The following is an 18,642-nucleotide window of genomic DNA, read 5'->3' on the forward strand; positions in this document are numbered from 1 at the left end:
GACTGGCCGCCGGCAGCTTACAATTGTTTGGGAGAAGGAGGGGGGTAAGAAAGAAAGTGGGCCTGGAGTGTGTGTGTGGGGGGGGGGGAGCAAACGATCGAACCAATCCGTTTCGTACTCGGCGTGCGCGCGCTCCCACGAACACCACGCCCTCCTCCCTCCTCGCAGAAGCGGCGCTCGCTCGTTTGCGGGCTCCGCCTCATTGCCACCCACACCTTCGTCGTCACCGCAGGGCTGGGTGTGCCTCAGACGCTAATTCCCTCCCTCCGCCCCTCCTCCACGCAGGTGTCGGCACGGGAGCCGTTCGAAAGCGCGCGGGCGCCTCTCGCAGCCTCACAGGCGCGCGCCCGCGCGCGAGGCCCCAGCAATGTGGCGGCGGCGGCGGCGGCGGCGGCGGTTGTCGTCGTAGCGCCTCCCCTCGAGGGGGGCGGGGCGATCCTGTCCGGCGGGTTCTCCGCACCGCCCCTTCCCCCCTCGTTCGCTCCCTCCCTCAGTAACTTGGGTGCCTTTTATCCGGCGAGCCTCGCGGTGGAGAGTTTATCGGTGCCGGAGCTGCAGCGCGGGGAGTGCGGAGCGTGAGGCGGCGAAGCGGCCGCGAGGGGGTCCCCCCGCCGGCTGGTCCGGCCCGCGGCGACGGACGGACGGACGATGCTCCGGCTGGTGTCGCTGAAGTTGGGGCGGCTCTACCGCTACGTGAAGCTGGCGGTGCTGGGCATCCTGGCGGCGGCGCTGGCCCTCAACTCGCCCTCGCTGCTGGCCTCGCTGCAGCGCAACGAGCTGGCCGAGCGGCGCTTCCTGCAGCTGAACAAGTGCCCGGCCTGCTGGGGCACCAGCTGGTGCCGCAAGTTCCTCAACGGGCAGCTGCGGCTGGAGAGCTGGGGCCGCCTGCGCCTCCTGGACTTCCTCAACGTCAAGAACGTGTACTTCGCGCGCTACGGGGAGCCCCGCGAGGGCAGCCGCCGGGTCGTCCTCAAGCGCCTGGGCTCCGCGCGGGAGCTCGCCGACATCGACGCCAAGATCTGCCGGCGCGCCACCGGCAGGGGACGCTGCGACCTCCTCCAGGCCCTCCACGCCACCGAGTTCGCCAGCATCAACGGCGACGTCCGGCTCCTCACCCCCGACGTCGTCGAGGGCTGGTCGGACCTCGTGCACTGCCCCTCGCAGCGCCTTCTCGACCGCCTCGTCCGCCGCTACGCCGAGACCAAGGACTCGGGCAGCTTCCTGCTCCGCAACCTCAAGGACTCCGAGCGCATGCAGCTCCTCATCACGCTGGCCTTCAACCCGGAGCCCCTCGTGCTTCAGGTAAGGTGGCGGCACCTGTGGAGGCGAAGCCTGGTTTGCTGGCTGACACCCGGCTCATCTAGCTCAGCACTCCGCCTGCCTCCCAGGCCGTTCCCCCTAGTTGCCTTCCTAAGCGCTGTCGGGGTCTTCGGACCGTCCTTCTGCTGTTGAGAGCCAGGATTTAGCAGGACCTGCTCTTGCACGGAGAAGCCATACTTACCTGTGAACTTTTTTTAATCCACTGTCTTTAAAGCTGTGCATCGTTTGTCTCTTCCCAGTTCCAGCAGCGGTTTCTTTTAATGTGTGCTTTGGGATAGGACTCTAACATTCTGCTCATTAATGCGTGCGAGTGTGCAAGTAGCCACTTCAGGCCGTTATGGACTGAAAGCATGCTTATGTGGAATTTGTACTATTGTGCTTCTTCCCACTTTCTCAGGACTTCTGCTTTTCTCCTTAGAGACTCCCCACTCACTTTTCATTGAAATTTGCTGTTTCCTAACTAGCTGCATAGCCAAAAGCAGTTCATCCCTATGCTGCCTATCTCTGGTACCTTCAGAAGCCAGTATTTACTAAACACCACTTCTTTGCTCTGATAGATTCAGGACTGATTTAAAGCCCATTACAATTATCTGCTCTGAATCTATTGAAATCAGACTGTCAATTGCAGTCTCTTGTGGACTGTGCTGTGTTCTGGAGTGTCTGGCTTTTAAAAAGCCTCTTCGACAGGGCTCTTATAGTTAAAGCAGGAATATGCACACCAGCCTATTTTACTGCCAAAATCAATCTTCGGTTGTATGACTGTGGAGTCTCTGGAAATGCCTACAAACAAAATCTAAAGGCCAAAGCTGGGTATATATGTTGTTTGAACCTAAATCCCGTAGACCCTTTTAAGATTATTGATGGAGGCTTAGTGTTTTGGAGGCTACAGCCCTCTTCAAATGGCATGTAAAAAGTAAAAGAGAACTTGTTTCTCTCATCTAAAGAGGCATGGCTTTCAATATTTTGGTGCCAGATTGTTTAGGGGATGTACTTACAAAAGATTCTTCAGTTCCTTGAATATGGTTGGGATTAGGGTAACTTTGTATCATCCGTGAGAAGTATTGAGATCTGTATGTAGGTTCAAATCTGGTAGCTGTGTTATTGTATTGCAGCAAAAAAACCCATAAAGGGCACCTTTAAGACTGCTAAAGCTTTTGTCTACTAGAGTCCACTTCTTCAGGTATGCATCAAAGTGGATTCTAGCCCATGAAAGCTTATGTCTATAGATCTATTTTTGAAGAATTTTCCTCTGATTTGCTGTATTTATTTTGTAACTATAGTTTGGTAGAGGTAGAGGCAGATCTCTGAAAACCTGTTGTATTTTGGTGACCTTTCTGTTCTTTCTAGTAATCCATAGTGGGTGAAACTGTTGTTTCTTAGGTAGCAGGCTTGGTGGCACTGTAACTAAAGACAAGAAGCTTCTTGCTATATTTACTTTGTTGACTCAAATTTGAGGCATTCTTTAATTTGATCTCAACACAGACCATGGTAGGCTGCTAAATTTAACATTATTTTGATATAATACTAATAAAACTCCACTGTAAAATATCTGTCAGATCTCTCATAGTTACACTTCAAAGTAATTCTATATTAAGGTTTTTATGAAAGCACAAACCCACTATTAGGTTAAGTTGTGAAATAACATATTTTGGTTTAAAGGTCACCCATAAAGGAACAAGCGCTGGAGATTGATAGTATACTGGAACATACAGAATGGGATAATTAGATTAAAAGTATAGGTTTTTGTGTTTTTCATCAATCCAAATGGCAATCTGTTAGGGTATAAATGTATGGAAAGCCACAAGGTTAGTTGCTGCAACATTGCATCGCATAACCTAGTGTAAATAAATTTCCTTGAGTGATTCAATAAGACAAGCAGCCCCGAGTTCTGATGCTCAATTTCTGTATTTGTGTTTTATGCTGGAAATATCCCTTAAAGTTTGCAGATGGGCATAAAGATGCTTAAAAACTGTTGAGTTGTTTCCACAAGCTAGAATGGTTGACAAACAAGGATCAAGTGGACTGTTGAAACAGCTGGTGCTATGTTGAACTGCTTAGTGATTTGACATGTACCAGCTGGTGTGTGAATTTTAACTTTACTTAAAGCAGTGTCCTCCATTTGAAATCAAGTCAGGTTTTTTCAAACATAGCTGACAGGAGGGCTGTTTTCAGTTGTGGATTCAGTTGCAGTCTTCTGTTTAATGTAGTTTCTGAATGCTTTTCTGTGTGTAAAAATTCTGTATTGGCTGATATGCTTGAAGAGTGACCGGGAATTAATATTACAGAGTCTGATACTGCTTAGCTCCAGTTATGTGTAATGTAAGTGATGTTAGTTGAAATAAACTAAAGTTTTTGAAGTTAACGTGTATTGTAAGGAGAGAGTGCGCACACAACGTGTTAACAGAAATATTAACTAGTTGGACATTTTGTATCCGGTATCAAGCAAAATAGATTGGTATAGTTTGAATGGATATAATTTCTGGAAGGCTTTATCTACAAACTAATTGGAATAGTTTTTGCATCAGCTCCATCAGGTACTGTAGGCTAACAGATTGTGATTTGTCCCAGTTCACTGAACTAGCTTTGTTGATCAACTCTGGATTTTCCATGTATAAACAGAATATTAGTTGCTGTAGATTTTCCGGGTTGTGTGGCCGTGGTCTTGGGGACTGTAGAATGTGATGTTTTGCCAGTAGCTGTGACTGGCATCCTCAGAAGTATAACACAAAACGATGGAGTACTCCATCGTTTTGTGTTATACTTCTGAGGATGCCAGTCACAGCTACTGGCAAAACATCACATTCTACAGTCCCCAAGACCACGGCCACACAACCTGGAAAATCTACAGCAACCAATGAACTCCGGCCGTGAAAGCCTTCGACAACATATCTAAACAGAATACTTTCTGCAGTACACCTGGGTACTGTAATTTGAAACAGAATTTCTAAATGAATTAAAAATCTTATTTATAGATTCATGTTGTGTGCATGACCCCATCTCCCACTAAAAACCATCAAAGCATTTAGCTATTCCATTTGACAGCCAGCAAATTGTCTGTCTTCTATTAGATAGAAATGATCTGAAATCTGATGGTAAGTTATTTTTAATGATTTATAGTTTCATAACTTTTCTAAATTCAACTTGGCAAAATAATTTGGTTGAGTAGAAGAGCAGATGTTTTGTGTGTTGGTCTGTTAAAACATTCACTATGAAGTGTAGGTCCCTCACCTCCATGTACATATTTGCAATGATGTACTTGTCTGCAATGCTGGTCTCATAATTAAATGGTGTTCTGGATGCAGCCATCATTGTACCTCATGCTTATCACTCAGATCTTTACTCTTTATGAAGTTCCATGCCTATGAATGGTTCTGCTGAATAAAAAGGATGAACTTCAGTGGATGTGTGCTTCTGTAGTTTTAGTTAACTGGCAAGTAGTGTGCTACTTCTAATATCTGAACCATCCTTTAAAGGCTGTTGACATAAACAGGTATGGTCTCCCCAGCTGGACTGATTTTGTGTTATCAAGTTTCAGATACTTTAGCATGTCTGCATGCTTGACCTTTGTTCTGTTTTTTTTAGAATCAAAGTTGGTAGGCTTGTTGTTGAAGTGAGCTGTGGCTCCTAAAAGCTTATATTGAAATAAATGTTAGTCTTTAAGCTGCCTCTGGACTTTTGTTACTGAGTATCAGTTGCTATATGAACTTGCATACATAATTTGTTATCTTTCAGTACATCATAACTACGAATTTTCAGACACATTTTATAGGAAGGAAATGAGTTTTTATCTATACTGATTCCTTATGTTTGTGAGTAGTTGTGAAATTCATAAAACTGATGCCCAAATTACAGTGAGGCAGTTCTTGACATCTAATACGGGTGTTTTTTTTCTTCTACCACCTTTGTTTCTGAAGCTTTCCAAGGTGGTTTTCTGACCTGTAACAAATTGGTTTTAGGACCCAAGTAAACATACTTTTAATGAATTTAGAACCCAGTGCTATTTGCCACAACCATTAACTAATGTTGGTGATTTTGCTCTGTACAGATTAATAGTAGTATATACAATGTATCGTAATGAAAAAACTTTTTGAAAAAAACTAGTCCAATATCCTAGTGACCTTACATTACTATATAAGGATGTTCATGACTGAGGAAGGGGGTGAATTGTATTCAGCTCCATTAACAGATTGGTGGTGGTTTTGAAATAACATATGAATAGGCAGTAACTGTAAAGCTTGAATTTTGATTTTATAATGGGAAATGTGTCTTGAATAATCCACTAAATCATAGTGATTCTTGGATTATAAGACTTTCTGTCTGAGATTGGAAGCTTAGTTTGAGCCTGTATTGAGCATGGATTACTTGTAAAGTGGCAGTGTTTATAGAATGTACGTTGCCACCACAGCCTTTATTTCAGCTAGTTTTGAGATTATTTAAATTTGACCTGCATTTGAAGTGATTGTAGATGCTATAGGAAAAAAGCTTTATTATAGGAATATCTAACTATTCATTTCATCCATATTCTTAAATTTTCAGGAATTCAACTATTTGCTTAAACCTTAATAGTCTCGGTACCTATATAGATCTCTCTTGCTTATATTGTTATACAGTATAAAGTTATTTCAGTCAAAGCTGTTAATTTGTAGTTTAATGGATGAATTTGCTATATGTCCCAGTCGATAATTCAGGAATGTCTGTCACAAGGGTCTACAATCAGTGAATAATCAAACGTAGATCATCTAAAACTGAGATAAAATACAACTCTCTGCAGCAGAGAATTATTGTGCTCATTCCTACTTTGTCAGGCTGAAAGCATTTGTCTAAAGGGCTAGTGGATCTGTTTGAAAAAAAATTGCTTGTGCTTGTTTAATCCACTGTGCAGTCATTCTTCATCTGATAGCAGTCTGTCATAGTGGAAAAGCAATTCTGATTACTTGTTTCTGAGCAATGAAAATTTGGTTGAATAGCAAGAAAATGTATTCATATTCAAACTGAGATTTAAACCTTCTAAGTAAGATTTCGCTACTGTGAAATCAAAAATATATTTAAGGCAAACTTTGTTTTCCTTGTCCTGGAGTATTGATTCCTTGTTTTGATCTTTCACTGGTTAAATATATGAAAATAGGTATTTTCATAGATCTCTGCCTAAAAGATATTCTGCAGTAGCAGAAACTACTGCTATACTGATTACAGCAGACACCATTTCCTTGCGGAACTGTATTTCAAGATTATGTGGTGGTTGGTGATGGAAAGTGCCATCGAGTTGCAGCCAATTTCTGGCAACTCCCTAGGGTCTTCAGGGCAAGAGAGGTGGTTTGCTATTGCCTGCCTCTGTGTAGCAACCCTGGACTTCCTTGGTGGTCTCCCATCCAAGTACTAACCAGGGCCAACCCTGTTTAGCTTCAAGATTAAATTACCCAAGTGCCCTTCATTTCATAGCTAAGAGTGGACTTCACAGGCACTCATTTCTTGGGTGGATACACACAGTATTGAGCAAACCTACAGCCTGCCAAGCTAGACAGTTTTAAATTATCAAAACCATTTTAATTTTTTGTTTTTATAATTCACCTGTTTCTTAAACAGAAACATGTACTATCTAGTTAAGAGGCACTCAAAATATTTATCTGAAATTTACTTGCTTCTTCATATAAGCATCAACTAAGTGACTCTGTAAGGTGGTGTATATGAATGTACAGCTAAGGAGTTGCTACTTATTGGGGAGTACTGGTTAATCCAAACCTTTCCTCATGGCCCCCTTGTTCAGAGCACTGCAGTTTAGAGATTAGGGGAAAATTCAAAATTAATGGACTTCTATTTATTTGAACATGGTTACTGGTTTGAGAAGTCAGCGCTAAGAAATCTCCATATGCAGGGACGAATAGAGTTTTTTTAAATGACATAAAGTGCTCTTGATGATCATTGGTGTAACTATCAGTAGTTTGAGAACTTGAACAGTGTAATTTATAAGAATAGGAGCTGCAAACATTCGACAGGAAGAGGGGAAGCCAGAGTTACGGGCTCACTGGTGTAAAGGCTTGGACCATGGGAATCAGGCCAAGAGAGCTAAGGACACAAGCCACTAACTAAGCCCTACCATAGTAAGCAACAGCTAGATATGAGTCCAGTAGCACCTTAGAGAACAACAAGATTTTCAGGGCATGAGACTCTGAGAGTCAAAGCTTCCTTTGTCAGCTACTACAGACCAACATGGCTACCCACTGAAATTTAGGGCACTTTTGCACATGCTAAATAATGCAGTTTCAATCCACTTCAGTGACTGCTTGCAAGTGGATTTTGCCATTTCATACAGTAAAATTCAGTTGCAAAGTGCATTGAAAGTTGTTATTTAATGTGTGTGAAAGTGCCCCTCTAGTAAGCAACAATCTAAGAGTCAAAGCCTTAGTGAAATTCTCTCCAGCACTAAGTGATCTTGTGTTGACATACTGTTGCTTTTCTTGGAGTACATACAAAGCAAGGCAGGAGACATGTGAACTGTAGCAGCGGGCCATTCAAAAATATGTAAATAATGGCTGTACAGGAACTTGCAGCCCAGAATATGGAGCTCCATACTGATGGAATGGAGATCATTGTGGTAGATGATAGTGGTAACATAGGATGGTGCCTCTCCAGTCATAATAATAATTCTGCCATGTTTGTACAACTTGATGTCTGTACCAGGTATTCCAAATATCAATTTCCAGATTGCTTCTATACCAGGGGTGGCCAAACTTGCTTAACATAAGAGCCATATAGAATAAACGTCAGATGTTTGAGAGCCGCAAGACATGAACAAATATTACACACACATCTTTATTGGAAAATATGCAAATTAGATTTTATTAACATCAATTGAGACTGCCAAAATAAAAACAAAAGGGGTAAAAACAGATATTGATAATTATATTTATTTGTCCAATGATATTTGTTTGCTAATGATATTTATTTGTCAGAGAGAGGTGGAAAGAAAGAATGAAAGAGGTGGAGAGAAAGAGAGAAACAAAGAAAGCAGATGAGGGAGGGGGAAAGAGAGAAAGGAAGGGAGAAAGAGAAAGAAAAGGGAAAAGAAAGAGGGGGAAAGAAAGCAACTAGACAGGGGAAGGAGGGAGGGAGCAAGGGGGAAAGAGAGAGAACGGTGGAAAGAAAGCAAATAAATGGGGAGGAAGGGAGAGGTGGAAAGAAAGCAATTTTAACTTTAAATGCATTCTCCAACCCCCACCCTTGCCTACCAGCTTGCCTTGGAGAAGGGATTTTAAGAGACAAATGCCTTCTCCAAGCTATTGGGTGGGTGGGGGCTTTGAGACATTTAAAGTTGTTTCCTTTCTCTGCTTCCCCCCTACCTCAAGCCTATGCAGGGAGGGGAACATTGGCTGGGGAAGGGAAGACCGATGAATATGTGTGAAAAAGCCACATGCAGCTTCCCAGTCACAGTTTGACCATTTCTGTTCTTTTTTTGTCAGGCCACTTGTTTGTAAGGAAGACCCATTATGTTGTTGGACATTAAGTTTCATGAGGGCACTGATATCAAAAAGCAGATTTGTTAATTACTTTATATAACAAGCAGCCTTTGTTTAGCAGGTGGTCATAGATCACTCACTGGAGAAGACCCTGATGCTGGGAAAGATTGAATGTCAAAGAAGACGGGGACGGCAAAGGATGAGATGGTTAGACAGTGTCATAGATGCAACGAACATGAAACTAAGCAAACTTCAGAGGACGGCGGGAGACAAAGAGGGCCTGGCGGGAGCTGGTCCATGGGGTCGCGAAGAGTCAGACTCGACTGTGCGACTGAACAACAACATAGATCTTAGATTAGAAGGGCATGTTTTAATGCACTTTGGGTTAAGTTTTTAAATAGAGTATTTCTAACATTGTTGAATTTTACTATAATAGAAGGTTTAAAAAATCACTTTAATCTTCATATTTTAACCTTGTTTCAATTCCTGGGTGAAGTCATAGTAGATGTTATAGATGATAGCCATCATAGTGATTGCTGCAGCTGTAGGACAGAATTACATGGTCCTCTTTCACTATACTTTTAATGCATTGTGAGTAATAAGCTATTGAATAATTCTTTTGCTTGTGGGTGTTTTAGCAGTAGTTGTAAGCATACCCTGAATCATAGCATTTTAAAAATTCTTGCAAGGAAGGACCATATAGGTGGCATAAATGCTTTCCATCTATATTAATTTAATCCTCTGTGACTCATGCCTAGCTCTTCTGTTTAACTTCACGGCATCCCATGTAATCACAAACTATTGACAATATTGACTCATTGTTACTGTCTGAGTTTAAGCCCTACTGACAAAATAGCAGTAATACATGTTGCTTTGGAACCATTCTGAAACACTGATACCTTGATATAATAGGTGAAGTCATAATCGTATTTATGTAAAACTTGTCCAGTGTGGAACAGTACTTTATTAATATACTGGGAACCACAAAACAGCCGAGAAGGATATAACCATCTCAGTAGGCCTACACTGGATTTGTCACAGAATGTGGCACGAGGAATGTGAGGTACTCAGTAGTACAGTCTAGTGAATTAACATACCAAAGTGCCAGGAGTGTGTTTCCTCCCTTCTGAATACCTCTTTGTGTATTTCTTTGAGAGAAGGGTGAAATGGAAGGTATCAGTGGCTTTTCCCCATTGTCCCCCCCCCCCACTGGTTCTGACCCCATACTGCTTTGGTTTATCCCCCAATTTCCACACACATTTTTGTGCTTTAATTTTTTACTGTTTTTATATCCCCCCCCCCTGCTCCCCCCCTTTCCTTTTAGACCACTTTCACCCTGATCTTTTTCTGGAAGTCAATTTTCAGATGTCTTTTTCTTTATGCATGATGTTTCTGTCAGTTTTCTTTATCCCACCTCCAGACTGCTTTTCAATTATTAGACTGTCATTCTTATCAAACCACTTCCTGTCCTCCCCCTGTCCTGAAGATGAATGGTTTCGTTTTATTTATTTATTTATTTTAAAAAATACAACTCGTTCACATGCACACACCAGATGTACCCACATATTTTGGTTTAGCCAGTTCTCTGAATTTCAGGGTTTTGTTTAAAATAAATGGTAAATCACTTGCTCCTTCCCGTATGGATTTATGCCTTGTATCTAGAGACTTACTCTATGCTAGAGATTTACTTTTTCTTTTTTTCAAAAAGGTGGAAATTTGGAGAACCTGCTACACCTATCATTATAACGGTGTATTAATATAAGAATATTTTAGTAGTGATTTTTAAAAATGTGGAGTCCATGGGGGGCACTTTCAGTACCAGTAGAAAAGTGACATAGCACTTCCCATATAGTTCATAAATGGGTGGTAGAGCTGCTCTTTTTCTAGGAAGGTATGGGTGGGGACTCCCATTAACCCTCCCCAGTAGCCAGCTACAGCTCCCCCACCCTGGAAATGCTAGCTTCCCCCCTGCAGCTTTGCATGCGTCAGTGGAGCCCCACGCTTTCTCTTCATCCCTTAGCTTGTGTTCATTTTCAGTCTTTTTAAAAGTCCAGCCATTGTACTGATATAAGCATGTGCAAATAAAAGGGTTTTTTTGCTACAATGCTACCAATGACGACAGTTCCCTCCCTTGAAAATCCTTGTTATTTAAGGCACATATGGAACAAAATGACAGCATAACTATGAAGTTGCAGAGGGAAGGCAAAACGTATGGACGAACCATGCACAAACCAGTTCCAGTGTTTGTGGATTAACTGCAAAGAAAATCAGGAGTAAATTGAGTGTGCAGAAAAGCCTTTGGTGTGGTGGTTTCTCCTGTTCTCTAGAACGGCACAAGTAACAGATCAGTCTAGGGAAGAAGAGTTCTCCAGCTGTTATGGTATTTCTAGTCCAAAGATAGTTTATGTGTCTAAAATGAAAATCCACTAAAATGAGACTCTAGTTCCTTACTATTGCTTACCATTCTCATACCTTGTGACTGTTTCCTTCTGTACTGCTTTCCTGTTTGTTCCAGGAACACTTGTTTACATGATCAAACACCCAAATGATATAATAAACAAGCTTTACCTGGTGCAAATAATTATTTCTAGGCGAGCAGCTTCTAGGCCCATTACTTATGCTACCCTCTGGCCAATAAGTGAAGGGCAACTACTTTAGGATGGGGGAGGGGTAGTCTTGCAGAGTTTTTAATAATGGCTATCCCTAGGAAGCATATATGCACAGAAGTGTGCATTCTGAATACAATTAATTCACATATAATCTAAATATGCCTTTTAGCTTAACTTCAGATGGGTAATCTGATTGAATCGGCTTCTGACATTTTGGAAGCATTCTGAAATACTGAAATCCTTGAGGCTTTGGCATATGACTTGCTGATGCTGTTTCTTTTCCACTGGAATGCAATGAATGGGTAGTGTCCATCATTCCTTGGGGCAGGGTAGAGATTGAGAATCAGCAGATAACATGTCTGATAGGCATGACACCACTTCATCTAACGAAAAGAGTTAGTTACCCAATATTCCTACCACACAGTGTAATTTTTAATTAGAATATCTGCATGGTGTATCCCTTGAGGTCCAATTATGCAAAGTTTACCTGCTCATATGTGGGGCTGTGGTTGTATTTGTATAGAATATGTGCAGAGCAGATAACTATGGATCTTGCTGTGCTTTGAAACTCAGAATTTTCTACAAGTCTGTCAGTTCCTTGGTGGATGCTGGGAAAGTTAGGTGAAAGTTGGAAGAAAAGTGTAGAAATTAATGGCTCTAGCTCCATGTGCAACATGTAATACTTTTTGCTGTTTAAAGTAATTATTGTTGGGGAAAACATGGCTATAATTCATTCCTCCATGCAACTTCTCTGCAGGGGTTATAAAACAGGGACTCCCTCTGTCTGCAATTTAGCAAAGAGGTGAGGCCTACAGACCTTTGGATATAATCTGTGAGAATTCAGTCCTGCTTGTATGATGGTGCGCTGTGCTAGAAGGTCCTGTAATTCATTGCTTCTAGAAAAGGGATCTGTAGGACATTTGGAGGGCAAGATCCCTTGTGTAAGAAGCACACTCTCTGGGAATCTCATCTCTGGGGGAGTGTGCATTTGTTTTTTTATAATATGGATTATGTGGAATCCATGTTTATATGGATTATGTCGATTACAATTCCCAGTGGAAACAGCAGTACAGTTGGTAACCCAGACCCTTGCCATTACAATATTAAAGCTAAACAAAGTCATTAATGAACAGAATTAGCTGAATCCAAACAATGAATGTTTGTTTGCATCCTTACTAAGCTGCCCTTTTCCCTAATATTTTTTTAGATTTATTTATTTAATTTATACCCAGCCTTTCCTGCCAAGGTGGGCTCTGGGCAGCTTACAGATATTTCATAAAAATCCAGTATGCTATCTGCAACCAGTGTAGTGCCTTCAGTACAAGCTGGATGTGCTCCCGCATGGGGATACCCATCAGCAGCCTGGCTGCCGCATTCTGCACTAGTTGTAGCTTCCGGATTTGAGTCAAGGGCATCCCCATGTAGAGAGCATTACAGTAGTCCAGCCTCGAGGTGACCGTCGCATGGATCACTGTTGCCGAGTCGTTGTGTTCAAGGAAGGGAACCAACTGCCTAATCAGCCAGAAGTGATAAAAGGCTGACTTGGCAGTGGCTGCTTCTTGGGCCTCCATTGTTAAGGAGGCATCCAAGATCACTCCCAAACTCATAACCATCGACGCTGGCACCAGTTGTGCCCCATTGAAGGTCGGGAGTGGGATCCCTACCCCAGGACTGGCCCGACTCAGGCACAGGACCTCCGTCTTAGTTGGATTCAATTTCAGTCGGCTCAGTTTAAGCCAACCAGCCACAGCTTGCAACGCCTGGTCCAGATCTTCCGGTGTAGAGTCAGACTACTTCAACTACATATAAAATTAACATGGTGTACTTTTATTTTCTTTACTCAATAAAAATCACTAAATCATACCCAACTTATTTAAGGGCTTCTGAAAACTATGTAAAATTTCTGATTTTTGCATAACTACAGCATAGGTCCTTCTGAGGGGAGCCATCAGGACAGTAGAAGAATTGCTAAGAGTGGTGAGGTCTGCTATTTGAGTAGAACGTGCCTTGCGATGATAATCAAAAGGATAAGGAGAGAGGATACACTTGGGAGAAGAACTGCTGGGAGAAAATGTTAACATGGAGAAGTGCCAAAGGGCATTTTTTGTAAAAATGTAAAACATTGGAAATACTGTATTTCTTTCTTTTTTTAAAAAATTGGAAGTTCTTTCTGGGATGCAGTGGAATAAAAGTTTTTTAAAAACCCTCTTACCATGAGTGAAGATTAAAAAGTGAGTGAGGGTCTTTAGTGACAGCTAAACAGACACTTCTGAACAAACAGCCAAATAAAGATACTGCATTGTCTGCAATAGTGACAGTAATGAATGCAGGTTGGCATCTCTTCTAAAGCCCAGACCTATCAAATTGGAAACAGGCTTCACTTGCACTGAAGAGTTCAGAAAGCTTTCTGGAAACAAAAACCTATTCTGTGGCATTAGTAGTACTGAAAACATAAACTTAAGGTTGCTGTAGCTTTTGACAGCGTAGGGTAAACTGGGAAGAATATAAATAGTTGCTGATTGAAAATGCAGTATCTTCTAATTTTGTGATTTGAGGTTATTATTTTTTTAGGCCTGATAGCCAATAAAGTTAGGGAGTAAGGATAGCTTAAGATCAGCTTAAATTCAAACAGCATTATTTTGATGAGGAAATAAGAAAATGGGGTGAGGTTTTTCTCTGTTACTGGTGGAATCCCTTAGAGCTAGAGAACTGGACTCTTCCTCAGATAACAAAATGTTTCTGATTCTCATTACTTTAAATTGTGAAATTGTTCTTATTTGTTAATGGTCTTCTGATTTCAGTATTAATAAAGGTCTTTTCCTTTGCAGAGTTTTCCCTCTGATGAGGGCTGGCCATTTGCAAAATATTTGGGTGCATGTGGAAGAATGGTGGCTGTAAACTATGTGGGAGAAGAACTATGGAGTTACTTCAGTGCCCCATGGGAAAAACGAGTGGACCTGGCGTGGCAGTTAATGGAAATAGCAGAGCAGCTGACAAACAATGACTTTGAATTTGCACTCTACCTCCTGGATGTCAGCTTTGACAACTTTGCAGTAGGTCCTAGAGATGGGAAGGTTATCATTGTGGATGCTGAAAATGTTTTGGTAGCAGATAAAAGGTTAATCAAACAAAGTAAGTTGGTTTCTGTTCATACTACATCAGATCTTTATTTGCATTTAGTAGTTTAAGCTGTGGCATTTTTTGGTGCTGTGGGAATGATCAGTTCACTAGTGCAGTATTTGGTTCTACAAGTACAAGTTTGCAAATATAATTATCTAAACAAGTCAGAACTGGAAGATTCATTATTACATCAGCACTTTAAACAAAACCGAACTGGATTTTTGGTATTTGCTTACTATGCAAAAAATGTAATAGAGCATTGTTAAAGTTTCTGTAGCAAGCTTATTGGATATTCTTTCTCATCGCTGGTAGTTCAGAATCTTAGTTATATCTCTTTTACGAAGTGATGTGAGTGTGTCTAGCCATTAAAAATCATGATTCCTTATGTCCTCTTAAACTGCTTTTGCTTTAATTGTCCCTACAGTCACTTTTATAAACAATCACAAACTAGTCCTGGCACATACCAGTCATTCAGACAGCATTAAAACTAAGACTCTTGTGAGGTCATTATAAGCATTATGTTATGATATTCCATCTAAAGACTTCTAAAACCAGTGAAATCATGAGAATCGGGGAATTATCTTGCTTTCCAACCCTTAACTGTTTTCGCTTTTCTTTATCCATTTCACAGATAAACCTGAAAACTGGGATGTGTGGTATGAAAGCAAGTTTGATGACTGTGATAAGGAAGCTTGTCTCTCTTTCTCAAAGGAGATTTTGTGCACTCGTGTCACTGTGGACCATAATTACTATGCTATTTGCCAGAACCTTTTATCAAGACACGCCACCTGGCGTGGCACTTCTGGAGGACTTCTTCATGATGCTCCAGCTGAAATTGCCAAAGATGGTCGACTTGAGGCCTTGCTGGATGAGTGCGCCAATCCAAAGAAGCGATACGGTAGATTCCAAGCTGCAAAAGAACTACGTGAATATCTTGGACGACTGAGTAACAATGTGAGGTAGTTGATGGTGGGTGGATGGTCAGAAATCTTACTATGACAGTGAATATGCTGGGACAAGACACATGGGCAAGTGAGTTCTGAAAGTCAAACAAGGTCAAACAGCCAGAAGAAGAGAATAAACTGTATACTATGGTACTTAAAGGATATTTTGTATAAGCTGACAGAGTTACATACCCCAGTAACACTTGAGCTGTTTCTGACTGGGAGAAGACTGAGATATTGACTAGCATGTGAAATAGTACTTAACGCAGCGTGTGTTAGTTACCACCATTTTTTGAGACTGATGCCCTTGGAAAGTCAAGTTATATTGGCCTGTTTTAAAGGCCTTATTTCTGATGTCCTTTTCAGATTTTTGTTTTCATTCTTATGACAAACTAAAGTGACACTTACATACACGCTGGTATGCCCTGATATGCTCATTATTCCTGAAACTAATAGGTTTTCATGAAATGCTGTGCCGCACTTACTGTGAGTACAGGATTCCTATGCTTATTCTAATGTTCAGTTGTTTCCACTGTTTCTTACTGTTTGTATGCCTTATTAAGAATGCTTTTATAAGCATATTCTTAAATATTGTGTGAACATAACCTAGACACTTCTGAATTCTTGGTAATTCTGCTGCAGGTAATGCTTCACAAGTTGGTTTGGTGTAAAATTTTATCATTATTCCAATATGTAATCATGTCCATTCAGCAGGGAATCGCTGACCAATTTTGAACCAAGGTAATTTGGAATTTGGGGATACATCTAGTTAAAATGAATACCAAGTTTTACTAGTATAGTAAATCATAAACCAAAGAAAACGGTTGTGTATCAGTCTCTAGTCATTTAAACAAAATTATGTACTGTAGTGGCACTAACTCACTGACAACTCAGATTTCAGCAGGTTTGCGGTTATTCCTTTGAAGAAATTTTGCTACTAGTTAAGCTTAAACTCCACATGAGAATGAGAAAATGCCTAGCAGGCTAGCATTTGTTCTGCATTATTCACAGTTATGTTGAATTTGCAATGCAGTGTTTAAGTCTTTCAGTTGTAATTCAACAATCTTGTGATGGTTACTATGTACCTGAAATGGCTCAGAAGTTGCATGAGAAATTGACTCTGTTCTAAAACAAAATCCTTTCACGGAAACTTGCTTTTCTTTATGCATGGTAACAACTGCAAAGGTTTTCCAGGCTAGAATGGTGAAATTTTGATCCTGAATAAAGTTTGGTTGCAGCAGCAGCAGTGCGGCAGCAAGCCAAAATTATCTTTCTGAGCTGGAATAAGATCGAGTGTTCATGCTGTAATGATCATTGCGGTGCCGAAAAATGTATAGTGGACAGGTGAAAGCAGGTGCTGAAACAAAATAGTTGGGGAACAACGAAAAACCTAATCAGTTTCAAATCTCTGAAAATATGGAACATCACAGAAGGCTTTTTTTAGAAGGCAAAACTTTCATTCACTTCTGTTCAGCTTGTGTAGTTAAAACGTTCAGCAGCTTTTTTTGCAAGTAGTCTCTCAGAATTGCTTCCTTAGTTATTGGGGTTGGACTTGGCTCTGTCTCCTAAAGGGGGGGGGGAAATACTTCTTGCTGTGGCACAAACCTTTTCATTTCAGGTATTGTGGGCACAATCCAGAGCCTCTTAGGCAAGCTTGGGTCCCTCTGAAATAATTCAGATTTAAATAATTAGATCTCGATTATTTCAGAAAGCGTGTAGGGTTGCCTAACTTTCTTTGGATTTTACCATATGTATTTATATAGGATTCAAGTTGACTTTCTTGGCTCAAGTATTTGAGCAAAACCTAAATGTGAGACTAAACACTAGCCTGCCACAAAAGGCCTTGTTTTACACAATATTAATTTAATACCCACTATTTTAGGTGAATGAGACGTGTGATTGCTGTAGGAGTGCTGTAGGCTTTAAACACCACAAACACTGCCAGCTATGGAGGCAGTTATTCAACTGCTAAATGTTCCTTGTGAGGTTGGAGTTGGAGTTCATTGTTTTCTCGTGAAAATGTGCTGATAAGCAGGATTCTAACTACAAAAGGAGTCCATAATTCTCAGTCTACAGGGAAAACACCTATGTGGAAAGCAATAAGTTTTCTTCAATTTGCACCTATCAAGTATTTATTGTACAAGGACAATTTATATTTTTAGTCATTGCCCACAAATGGTGAATATTTTTGAATGAGATGTTTGGGGTTTGTATGTGCATAAAATTGTCTTTTGTACTGTAAGTTACTGTTTAATTTGGTTATCAAAACTGTCTCCTGTGCCTTTATACTAAGGTTGTTTTTACAACTTCTTGACTCTTAATAAAAAAGTACTTTAAAAACCTCATCTTGGCTTCATGTTTAATGGACTTTTACACTGTATGGTAATTAAAGAGGTTTATTTTTCAAGGTAATAATAAGGCCCTTACATTTCTAAATAAGGGGATAGGAAGAAGTTATTTCTAAAAGTCCAGCCATTGATACAAGAAACTGAGGGAATACAGAACAATAACATTGGGTGCCTCCATGTAATTTCTTGCAGAAACTGAGGGACTCCATAACCCTTGTCAGTTAATCCTGCTAATAGTCTAATGTGGTACACAGCCGTACTGGATTTCTGAATAATTTCTACAAAAGTGCATGCTACTGTGATATTAGTACTATTGTTAGAACAGATTATGTCTGTTATTCTCCTGAAATGTTGTGGAGCTATTCATAAACTGGCAGATGCATCTTGCTAATTGGGTCTGATTCTGTTGTTCATTTGAATATAAATAGTACTTCAGTTAACTACTGTAGTATTTAAAACTTCAAAAATGGTACACAGACCCTTCAATCATTTGATTATTAAACTCTGGATGAAAATGGAACAAGGCTTTTTTTTGTTACTTTGGACCACTAATGTTGGATTGATGCTGGAAGTTGTCAGCCAAGAAATTCACCATGCCCTCTTTATTTGGTAAGGCCCTGAACTTCTAGTCACACCTGGCTGTCTTTTTTAAAGTTACTATTGCTATCTAATTTCATTATTGGACACAAGGCTTACTAGCCCCTGCATCTGCATAGATTGGTAGGACTGTGCTTACTACTTTTACAAGCAATTATAGGAGCTTTACTTGCATGCGATTTGTGGAATTAATGGCAGCTGCTGAGTATGCTCAGTCTGCCCTGATAAAAAATGGTTGATGTTCCTTTGC

At 40.8% G+C, this 18,642-nt stretch overlaps 1 protein-coding gene across 1 annotated transcript; it reads left to right on the forward strand.

The window, feature by feature from the left end:
- Positions 1 to 425: 425 nt before the first annotated feature.
- On the forward strand, positions 426 to 17,723 carry LOC107117602 (chromosome unknown open reading frame, human C3orf58). The gene is made up of 3 exons (XM_015419749.1): positions 426 to 1,302; positions 14,212 to 14,515; positions 15,135 to 17,723. Exons 1-3 carry the CDS (start codon positions 649 to 651, stop codon positions 15,464 to 15,466), a joined length of 1,290 nt encoding a protein of 429 aa, XP_015275235.1. The 5' UTR covers positions 426 to 648; the 3' UTR covers positions 15,467 to 17,723.
- The last annotated feature ends 919 nt before the right edge of the window (positions 17,724 to 18,642 follow it).

This window comes from Gekko japonicus, unplaced genomic scaffold (assembly GCF_001447785.1).
Source record: "Gekko japonicus isolate JY-2015 unplaced genomic scaffold, Gekko_japonicus_V1.1 scaffold1968, whole genome shotgun sequence".
NCBI classification, from domain to species: domain Eukaryota; kingdom Metazoa; phylum Chordata; class Lepidosauria; order Squamata; family Gekkonidae; genus Gekko; species Gekko japonicus.

Bases quoted from the DNA above. Each gene is read 5' to 3' on its own strand.
- LOC107117602 (XM_015419749.1), top strand. From the start codon at position 649: ATGCTCCGGCTGGTGTCGCTGAAGTTGGGGCGGCTCTACCGCTACGTG. The intron at 1,303-14,211 runs GTAAGGTGGCGG...TTTCCTTTGCAG, and splicing joins CGGAGCCCCTCGTGCTTCAG to AGTTTTCCCTCTGATGAGGG. The intron at 14,516-15,134 runs GTAAGTTGGTTT...TCCATTTCACAG, and splicing joins TAAAAGGTTAATCAAACAAA to ATAAACCTGAAAACTGGGAT.